The sequence below is a fragment of the Xenopus tropicalis genome, chromosome 8 (genome assembly GCF_000004195.4).
Source record: "Xenopus tropicalis strain Nigerian chromosome 8, UCB_Xtro_10.0, whole genome shotgun sequence".
Taxonomy (NCBI): Eukaryota; Metazoa; Chordata; class Amphibia; order Anura; family Pipidae; genus Xenopus; species Xenopus tropicalis.
Genome location: NC_030684.2, coordinates 138,447,151 through 138,458,203, shown reverse-complemented (window position 1 = coordinate 138,458,203; position 11,053 = coordinate 138,447,151). Strand labels below are relative to the sequence as shown.

The 11,053-nt window shown below is 45.9% G+C and overlaps 1 protein-coding gene across 3 annotated transcripts in view; it reads right to left on the bottom strand.

Annotated features, from left to right (window-relative positions):
* Nucleotides 1–1,320: 1,320 nt before the first annotated feature.
* The window catches only part of tagln2 (transgelin 2), a 28,598-nt gene continuing 18,865 nt past the window's right edge, over nucleotides 1,321–11,053 (bottom strand). Inside the window, exons 1-5 of one of the 3 annotated variants that reach the window (XM_012969826.1) lie at nucleotides 5,372–5,425; nucleotides 4,785–4,987; nucleotides 3,916–4,081; nucleotides 3,510–3,612; nucleotides 1,321–2,634 (exon numbers count right to left, since the gene is read on the bottom strand). In XM_012969826.1, coding sequence (XP_012825280.1) covers nucleotides 2,493–2,634; nucleotides 3,510–3,612; nucleotides 3,916–4,081; nucleotides 4,785–4,967 — 594 coding nt within the window. In that variant the 5' untranslated portion in view covers nucleotides 4,968–4,987; nucleotides 5,372–5,425 and the 3' untranslated portion in view covers nucleotides 1,321–2,492. 3 annotated transcript variants of the gene reach the window in all.

Sequence of the window (11,053 nt, the reverse complement as noted above, 5' to 3'; positions counted from 1 at the left end):
TGCCCATACACGGACAGATTTCAGCTGCTAATTCGGGTACTTCAGACCAATTCACCAGCTTATCTACCCGTGTATGTGGCCCCTCAAAAGGCCTGCCCAACTGACAATTGGCCAGAAATTGGGCAGATCAGACAGGTTTGATTTTCCTGTCATATCGGGGACTGCATTGGTTCATTGATCCTCGGTCCGATGGCCCATATACCTGATTGGGCAGTTTTGATTTTCTTGTCGTATTGGGGACTGCATTGGTTCATTGATCCTCGGTCCGATGGCCCATATACCTGATTGGGCAGTTTTGATTTTCCTGTCGTATTGGGGACTGCATCAGCTCGTTGATCCTCTGGCCAATGGCCCATATACCTCATTGGGCAGTTTTGATTTTCCTGTCATATTGGGGACTGCATTGGCTCATTGATCCTCAGTCTGATGGCCCATATACCTGATTGGGCAGTTTCGATTTTCCTGTCGTATTGGGGACTGCATCGGCTCGTTGATCTTCGCTCCGATGGCCCATATACCCACAGTTTTAATTTGATCGTTTGGCCCGATATCGCCCCCCATAGGTAAGCATATTGGGAGACAATTCACTAGTTTGGCGACCTTGCTAAATGAGTACTGTGTATGTCCACCTTTACTCATATTGCGAGTCACATACTGATAGCAGGGGGCAGTCACTTGTTTGGGAGGAGGGGCATATATTAGTGATTTCTGCTGTAAAAGTGGCAATACACAGGCCAATAAAAGCTGCTGACTCAGACTCTTTGGACAGATTCAGCACCTCATTGGCCTGTGTATGGGTCCCACCGTTGGGCAATATCTGCCTATGCATTGTATGTACGGACAGGACATTCATTCTGTGCATTCATTAACCTATATCCTCATTCTTTCCAGCAGCACACCTGTGCATATAATGGGAGTGCACTACCCACCTCGGCTATATAGAAAGAGCACACCTGTGCATATAATGTACCTGTACGCTGCCCAGCCCTTGTGTACTCCCTACGGGAGTTATTACTGACTCCACACATGCCTGGCAGTGCTGCACTGCTGTTTATATTACCGTTCCCCGTTCTTTCGTTTTTCTATTTTCACATTTTTCACCAGCCTGGAAACCACCCAGAGAGGAATTTCCCTCTAATAACCTTCTTAAGGGCTAAGAGCTCCTTCTTAAGGACTGGTAAAATGTTATTATATACTTGAAGGACGTGGGACCTTTCAAAGGATTTTTTTTTTTAAAGGTAAACATCTCCTTAAATGTCTTCCCCTACTAATGTGGTTTATCTGCAACACCACAATGCCAATAAACACAAGCATACCATGTTTCTATAAACATAGATTGGTCTTTAATTGAATATTTATCAGCAACATATCTTGAGGGGAACAGAAGGTAGAACCACTGGTTTACACAGGCAGGAATATGGTGGCAAGCAGGGAAGGAGAGAAGGTGGACCCCAGCACAATGCCGAAGCGCCCAAACTGAAGTGGATAGATTATAAAGCATGGATGTGAAGATCTTCAGACCTCCCAGTATTCTGAGATTAATAGCTCAACAACAACTGGTTGGTTGAAGGTTCCATTTACTTGAGAAATGGCATTATTGACTTGTGTTGCCCCAAAAGACCCTTCTGATGCCTTGTTCAGGCCAACGGGACTTTCTGATGGGCTTCAGTATTAGCTACAAAGCAAATACCCGCTACCTGTCGCTCAACGTCTCCCTGGCTAGGTATTTAACGAGCAGGCTTGAGGTGACCCATGCAAATATTATGGGTATCAATGGAAAGAAATCCACGGCAGGGAGAAACTCAGTGTGCCGTAGAACGCCTCAATGGCGGAATATATGGAACAATGCTACGGGACCTTTGTGAAAATGCTTACCAAACATTTAGTCAAAACCGAACAAAAAAAAATCAGTCTGGTTTTTGGGGGGGAGGTACAAAAACTTTTAAAATTTGGTCAAACAGGTATACATATAAAAAAAAATAATTAGGCACTACAAGTGGAATGTTAAGGCAAGAGAGAAGAAGGAAGATCATCGTGGTGCCCACCATATTAAGGCAATAAAATTAAGACATGGAGTCATCTTTCTGTTCACTGCTGAGAACCAAACAGCTGCCTTATTTACCAGAACAGCTTCGTTCCATATTTAAATAATTTCTAGGGTCCTTGAAATGGGTGTGGAGATATAGCTACGGCTATCTAAGCACAATTCCAAGCTTGAGATATAAGCATACAATCGGTCAAGACCCACTTGATGCTGGCTAACTAGTCTGCTTCCTGCAAACACTGTAATGTTTATATGCTAAAGTGGTTCGGAGCTTAATGGCAGTAAGAAAGATTGCTCTCTGAAAGCACAGTGGTGCCTCAGACATGGTCGGGAATGTGCCCTATCAACTAACAGAAGGTGAAGGGTGGAGAGAAGGAATGGGCAAGTTATGGGAGATGAGTATGTATCCATTTTGGTTCTTGGATGGTTCCTTCGGTCGTCTGTGTGGTCAGAGGATTTGCCTTGGCATGCCATAGCCAGTCATGCCGGACTGCGATGCTCCCTTGTTGGTGCCCATTTGAAGGCCGATGATGTTCTGGCCCTCTTTTAACTTGTCCTGGGAGAACTCCCTCTTGTTCTCCTGGGATTTCCTAAAATGAGAGAAAAGAGCTAAGTATAACTTAAGACTTTATGGACGGTTAATCCAGTAGTAGCTGTTAAACAGGGGTCCACTTTAATCCCTTAGCTATCATACCATGCATCACTACAATATAGCCGAAGCCAAACCTGGAGGAAAAGTCGCTTCTGCTGTGCCGTAGATGTACACATCGGCATATTAAGGCAGTTCACATTTGGGCAATTTTTTTTTAAATTCTTTGTTTGTTATCTAGTTACTAGGGTGACCACCACAAAACCAACTGTAAACTTTCTTAACATACTAAAAGGGGAAGTTGGCCTTGAGTTGAGTTTTCCATATGATGTAGAAGGTGTTATTGTAAAGCTGGCCATACATGCACCGATAATATTGTACGAAACCTCGTTTTGCACGATATTCGGTGCATGTATGGCAGCTCGACGAGGCGACCGATATTGCAAAAGGCTGCGGATATCAGTCGACTCGTCGATTGGCCAGGTTAAAAGATTTTAAATGGCGCCCAAGCAAAATCTACGTTCAGGGCTGAATCGGCAGAAGGAGGTAGAATTTCTATTGTTTCTACCTCCATATCTGATGATTTAGCCCTGAACATCAGTGGAGAGAGTGGGAACCAACAGTTGCACAAAGATCGAAATTGCTACGTGTATGGTCGGCTTAAGACAGTTCACTGATGGCTGTGGTTTGAAGGACTAAATATCAATAGGGAAAGGACTGAAACACAAGACAAATATCGGTACTGATTTGGGCTCTGAAAATATGTTTCATGGCAGATAATAAGCCCCATGGAAACTGATATTCTTGAAAACATCAACGCTTTGGCAACTGTTATGGAAGTAGGCACTGATTGGATGTATCAAAAGCAAAACTTACTTTGGGAACCAGTTGGGGTCACCACGGAAGTAGCCATCACCCTTTGTCACAGCAATGCCCCCCAAATTCATGAGTGTCCTCTGTACGCTGGCCATGTCCTTGCCTGTGAAACGCAAAGAAGTTATATTACAGACACTATATGGCATTTTCAGCCCCAAAGCAATGACCTATTGGAAAGCAGCACGTCTTGGGAGTTCTTGGGTAGTCATAGCTCTATTGCAGGTAAGATAAATGCAGTGGGTTTAGACCAACAAGAAAAAAAACCCAACGAGGAATGGAGATGCCTACAGCATCAAGGAAAGTTATTGGCAAGATATTCTATTATAGCCACGGAATTCCCAAGTTACAGACGAGCATACCCAAGGTGACCCATACATCTGCAACAAAAACGTATTCTGCTACGTACCTTCCCACAAGTCAACAGTTTGGAACAGATCGGAGGCCGGAATTCCGTATCGTTCGCAGGCCTTCAGGAACTGTGAGATCTGCTCCATCTGCTTGAACGCCATGGCAGATGTCTGCACTTTTGCAATAGACCCAGGGGCCAAGGAGTTAATGAGATGGGAAAGCACCTGGAAAGAGCAGAAACAGTGTGAGATAAGGGAAAGTTCTTCCCATTACATAGCAAAGAGCACAGCAGCTCTGCTAGTGCTAAAGCTCCAAAGTTGGCCACCAACGGGCCAATACTAGCTGCTCTCTCAGATACTCTTGACCAAGTCACTACTTTATTGTTCAATGTATGGAGCCAAAACAACTACCCAACTGATATCTAATTGGGTCTGGGTCAGTATCAATCAGGAAAGTTTGGTGGGTACAGGGCTGGAACAACCCTTTTGGGTGTCATGACTGATGGTCAGCAGAACTGTGTGGCATTGCCCCACCATGATGTCATGGTCCTTTATCAGCTGTTATTTGGTGGGCAGGGGTATACAGGTTATGATAGCGCAGTGGGTTGGGCTAGTTTGGAGAGGGTGAGTTTGGGCAGATGTGGACTGACTTTTTGTTAACTTGCACATCAGTGGCGTAACTACCATACAGCAGAGGAGATGCATGGCCCATCAGCCTTTTCTGTTACCGAACTACAGTTCTTTATTTCTCAGAAGATTTTGGAAGCCATTGACTGGCAAAGCATGATGGTATTTGTATACTGCTTGTATCTTGACTAACTTAAGTTCTCCTACAGCTTGCTGGAGGCTGTAATTGACAGCCTATGACTACAACAGCTAGATTTATTGCCCATGGTGTCACCCCCTAAAGGTGTGCAAGGTTACTCACAGTGCCGTCCTTTAGCCAGACCTGTACGGCTGACTTCCCTTGCCCGTCGAACGACCCAGCATGAGTCCCACACTGAGCTTTGATCCACTGCACCAAGATGGTCTCCAGATCATTGTCGTACTTCTGGTCGATCTTCTGCTGCACCTCGCGGCTCAGTCCGTAGGCAGGCCCTTTGTTTGCCATGTTTTTTATGAGCAGAGTTCCTGTAAAACACACAGATATTTCACGTCACCTCTGAAATGCACGACGAGCATACTTGTATTTATCAGAAGAAGCTGCCACACTGCTTGGTCTTCTTCCAGGAAGCCACCATAGCCAGGTAGCCACCATGCACTAACATATAGAGGAGCAACGTCATATATTTAAATGCATTTTTACCACCAAACCTTTGCTCTGTATTTCAGAAAAGGGCCACCTCCCTGTATCATTTAGCGTGACCTTACCCAGCAGAGTTTGTTCTACGCAGTCGCCTGCCTACAGAACACTCCTCGTGTAAGCACTAGCACGCAACTGCCTACTCTGGCTGCTTTGTTGTTCTAGAAAATGCCCACGGAGGGGGGTATCGTTTAAAGAGAATGAAATCTTACGGCCTCCCGAGATGGTTCCCCCTCGTGTAGTTTAAACACGGAAACCTCGTCTCACGTCTACAGGATCTGCTAGCGTTTCCTGTTTGTGTTATAAGGAAGCGGCATCATCCAGATGCGAGGCACAGGGACTGTCAGAGGAATGCCTCGCACACTGCTGTATTCATTGCGGTTTCGGGCACCTGTATGCAACATGTTTCCCTCTGGAGACTCTGCCATGGCACGTGGCTCATGAGAGCCCCTAGCCGGCCACAGAGACCCTCCCTATTCCACTCACATACAGTGACCCATTGCCAAAGTCATCTAACAGCACAACCCTCCCCCTCCCGGTGTCCCGCCTAGCTTTCACCAGCACCCATGGGTGACCAAGTTCATGTTGGCTCTGCTGAGCAGGAGGATCATAGGGGGGTTGACCACAGAATAAGGCACAGTAGCCATTCCCTCAGACCTTTGAAGGGCTTAGTTGGCCGTTGACATGCATACGTATCTATACAGCAGCTAGGCCTCACTTATTGGCAGCCTCCTGCCAAAGCCTCCTTCAGGTCAGATTCTGACTCCAAGGCCAGGCCTCAGGAAAGATGGTTTCTCTTGGTGCTTTCATGTCCATATGGATGTGGCCCTATGTGCTAAGCCTTCAACAGTATTTATCCAGGTGCCTTCAGTGATACCATGTGACACACACACACAGAATGATGGGTAAGTGGGAGGAGCCTGTAACAAGTAGTTTATATGAGGGGTTCCCCATATCTAGGTGGGTTTTGCCCTCGCTGATTCAGTGATACCATGTGACACACACAGAATGATGGGTAAGTGGGAGGGGCCTGTAACAAGTAGTTTATATGAGGGGTTCCCCATATCTAGGTGGGTTTTGCCCTCACTGATTCAGTGATACCATGTGACACACACACACAGAATGATGGGTAAGTGGGAGGGGCCTGTAACAAGTAGTTTATATGAGGGGTTCCCCATATCTAGGTGGGTTTTGCCCTCACTGATTCAGTGATACCATGTGACACACACACAGAATGATGGGTAAGTGGGAGGGGCCTGTAACAAGTTGTTTATATGAGGGGTTCCCCATATCTAGGTGGGTTTTGCCCTCACTGATTCAGTGATACCATGTGACACACACACAGAATGATGGGTAAGTGGGAGGGGCCTGTAACAAGTTGTTTATATGAGGGGTTCCCCATATCTAGGTGGGTTTTGCCCTCACTGATTCAGTGATACCATGTGACACATACACACAGAATGATGGGTAAGTGGGAGGGGCCTGTAACAAGTTGTTTATATGAGGGGTTCCCCATATCTAGGTGGGTTTTGCCCTCACTGATTCAGTGATACCATGTGACACACACAGAATGATGGGTAAGTGGGAGGGGCCTGTAACAAGTAGTTTATATGAGGGGTTCCCCATATCTAGGTGGGTTTTGCCCTCACTGATTCAGTGATACCATGTGACACACACACACAGAATGATGGGCAAGTGGGAGGGGCCTGTAACAAGTAGTTTATATGAGGGGTTCCCCATATCTAGGTGGGTTTTGCCCTCACTGATTCAGTGATACCATGTGACACACACACAGAATGATGGGTAAGTGGGAGGGGCCTGTAACAAGTAGTTTATATGAGGGGTTTCTCATATCTAGGTGGGTTTTGCCCTCACTGATTCAGTGATACATGTGACACACACACAGAATGATGGGTAAGTGGGAGGGGCCTGTAACAAGTAGTTTATATGAGGGGTTCCTCATCTCTAGGTGGGTTTTGCGTTACTGATTCACCTAGAATGATAGGTAAGTGGGCAGGGCCTGTAACAAGTAGTTTATATGAGATTCTTTTTCTACCTAAAAGGATCTTGAGAAGGTAGAAACTTGAATTGGAGGAATCTATAAAAGCAGTTTCTCTCAGCAAGGCTGACAGAACATGACGGAGTGTACTCGATTTGGTCCAAAACTCCCCAGATCTCACGCATTCCAGGCCCTGGATCCTATAACAGCTACGCAAACATCACATAAAAAATATCAGGCGGCCCCCTCCCTCCCCCTGCAACTGTCACAGTAGTTTTCCACCACTTGTTCGGAAGGCAGCCAAGATTTGATCTTGTAGGAGAAAAGGCCCAGCCTGGAGACGGTTACTAGGACGCAAGGCCGGAGCCTGTCCAAGCTTGCCCAATCCCATGAATCCACTGCAGGAGTAACGCTGACTCTTCAAAAGGGAAGATGATACCATAAGTGATGTAAGTAGAATTCTACCTGGCAAAATATTTGTAGGCGTCACCTCTTTCTAACAAGCCCCACCCCTAGAATCTGCAATTGGCAGATTTGCACCTAGGTAGCAACCCATAGCAACCAATCAGTGATTTTTTTAGACAGCTGAAGGCAGAGCAATGAAAGCGACTGACTGTGTGGGGTTTGATTTTCACAGTAGTACTATTTCACCTTTAATATTTAGTTATATCATGTGATACGCACAAATGGAATCATGGGTAAGTGGGAAAGTCATGAGAATGTCACCTGCCATTTTGAGCCAGTAAATGCCACATTTTGTGTCTTTAAAGGGGTAGTTCACCTTTAAATTAACTGTTAGTATGGAGCAGAGTGCTAAGACAGTTTGCAATTGGTCTTCATTTTTTATTTGTAGATTTTAAGTTATTTAGCTTTTTGCTTAGCAGCTATCTAGTTTGAAATTGTAGCAGCTATCTGGTTGCTAGGGCCTTGTTTGCCTTAGCAACCAGGCAGTGGATTGAACGAGAGACCAATATATAAATAGGAGAGGGCCAGAATAGAAAGATAAGTAAAAAAAAGTTACAATAACATTGTAGCCTTCTAGAACAATAGCTTTTGGCTTCTGGGGTCAGTGACCCCCATTTGAAAGCTGGAAAATGTCCGAAGAGGAAGGCAAATACGTAAAAAAAACTGTACAAAATAAATAATGAAGACCAATTGAAAAGTTTGCTAGGCATCCCCTAGTAAATAGTCATGTTCTTTAATGCCCAAGCCATGAGATATGGGGTTTAGATCCCCATAGCAACCCAGTAAGCAGCAAGCAGTTACTGGTTACCTGTTTGAAAACAAGCATTGGTTGCTATGGGTTACTAGACCTGCGCTGCAATCATTACAAAGAAAGCCTGAATTAGCCTCTGCAGAAAGGTGTGCTGCTAGAATGTATGTGATAGGTCAGAATAGCAGGTTATTTTGCCCTTCACAGAAACTGAGCATATATATCGAGGGCAAAGGTTTTGGCTGTTTTTATAGTCCTTTACAAACCCCAGCTCCTCCCTGACAGTTGCAAAGCTTGCTGGGTGTGAGCGCGACTGTGTTACGCTTAACAACAGCGCCGTGCCCAAACATAACACAAAGGGATGGCCACCTGAGTCCCAAGCATTCCGGGCAGATGCAGCCCCAAAGGCCCCATTGTGTGCCTGACAATAGGAATCCAGCGACCCACACACAGGCTCCCGTTCCCGTATGACTATTTGCCCCAGTCATAATATGACACATGATTAGTAGCCACCTGTACTAGGCAGCCATGGACCTGCTTGGGTAACATCAGGCTATGGATATTCTAACAAACGCCAGCAACGGCTGCTGTAGGCTGCCATAGACCTGTGTATATTTTGGGCTTGTGGGGGGCAACCTTGACTACTTGGACCTTGTGGGGGGATGCCTGGACCTCTATACTTTAAATCAGCCATATCTATATGTAGAATCAGAAACACTTTTATAAAAGATGGGGAAACCCCTGCAACAGGAATGCAAAGTCTTAATTCTCATGAGTAGAAAAAAATATATATATTTCCTAGCACTTTAAGTAAATATACATGATTGTTTTGAATAAATTCAGCATCTCCTCCCTCTTTTGGTTTTCAGGGACTTTCCAGCCCTTTTCTAAGCAAAAAATATCTACAAAAATAGCTCCTCGTCAATCAAATACAGTTATAATGGTGGTGCTGGTCTTTAGTAGGGTGCTGGTAATAAATGATAGAATTGGGAAATGTTTGAAAAATGATAAGGAATAAACTGCAGAGCAAAGCATTCTGGTACGTGGGTTTATATCCAGTATACGGGTGAGGGAATGGGTCGGAGCAAATTGGCTCACATGTGAATTCCATGTTGGTAGCTCACTGTTCCAGCTGTCCCACACTCACATGTGCCGTTTGTAGTACAGTAACTGCCTGGGTTCTGAATAGTGAAGGAACCCACCAAAATGGTACGGCTGGCAAATTAGGGTGTTGGGAGCCGCCATATTGTTTCCCTTAGACAGTATAGCATTAAAGTATAGCTTAGTGCGTGCCATAGGTAATGGCAAACGGCAGACACTACTTTCAATAACAATTACCTTTACAGGGGTGCCATTAGGAATAATGGGCCCCGCACCTCCCAAGGTACTTGTCTCCTGGAGGGGCCTTCACTGTGCACCCCTAAGCCCCCCTTCCCCCCATGGGCCCCCTGCTCGACGTCCTCCCCTGAATGTGCATATGTGAACGCATCAGGGAAGGACAGCAGTGGCCAGGAGGAGCGGCAACAGGGTCAGGTCTGGGCTGCTGGGACCCACTGAGTATTTTCCTGGTGTCCTGCCGGCCCAGTCCGATCCTGCCTCTACTACTAAGTTAGCTGGGCCCGGACTGCAATTCAATAGCCCCTGGCATTTCAAGTACACAAAGGCCCAAAAAGCCCCCATCAGCCCAATAAATAGTGACTGTCTATGGCATCTCACAACAGCAGCCCCTTTGGGATTTGATAAAGTTTGCTGATTGCCAGTCCGGTCCTGCCCTCCATTGCACACCTTGGCCTTGGGCATAGGGCCCCAATGAAAAAAATGGCTAGTACACATATGCCGTGGCTTTTATCAACCCAGGATATGCCAATTAAACCAAAACCCCACCCACAATTCACCCAAGCTCCACCCATTTCCTGCAAGCCCTGCCCTTTTCATGACTCAGGAATCATACTTTTAGGGCCTCCTCTGCCACAGAGTCCTTGACTGCGGTACCTTCCTGATGCTTAGAATATATTTTTTAATTTTAGCCAAAATTAGGGGTTTTTTTGCAATTATTTGAGTATCTGGTAACCGTGCCGAGAACACCACCAATGACTCATGGCTACAGAGTCGGGGGATGTTGGCAGAGCGATGGGGCGGAATTAGGGGGGCTTCAAGGCAGAAGATAAAGTTACAAGTTTAAGGGATTACAGGACTGGCAGAAATGCCGGCTCAGCAAAGCGACTGGGAGTTTTTCCCATCTCCCCCCTCAAGCACAGCAGTCTGTCCGGGCTCCAGTTTCCAGCGATCCGGCGGCTCGGAATGGTTTCCCTGCTTGAGCACCAATAATTGGACTTTGTATATTTTATTAGTCACATTCACATCAACATTTCTCTTTCTCATCGCGCCTTTCCAAAAGGCCACGTCTCATCTCTCGTCTGCTTGGACCCTGTTGCAGAGGATTAAACGTTGTCACGACGACGCAAACAGAAATCAACACAGCCCCAAAATAAGAATATAAACGAAAATATCGGCAAGCAGGGCTGGGCCTAACGACGGAGGCCAATTAAGCAAAATACAGACATGTGTGCGCTCTCACCGAAACCAACAAAGCCACAAAGAGAAGGAAGTGTGACCTGCATAATGTATTCAGTAATAACGCAAGTGGGGCAAAAGTGCAACGCCGTGCCAAACCGAGGGCAG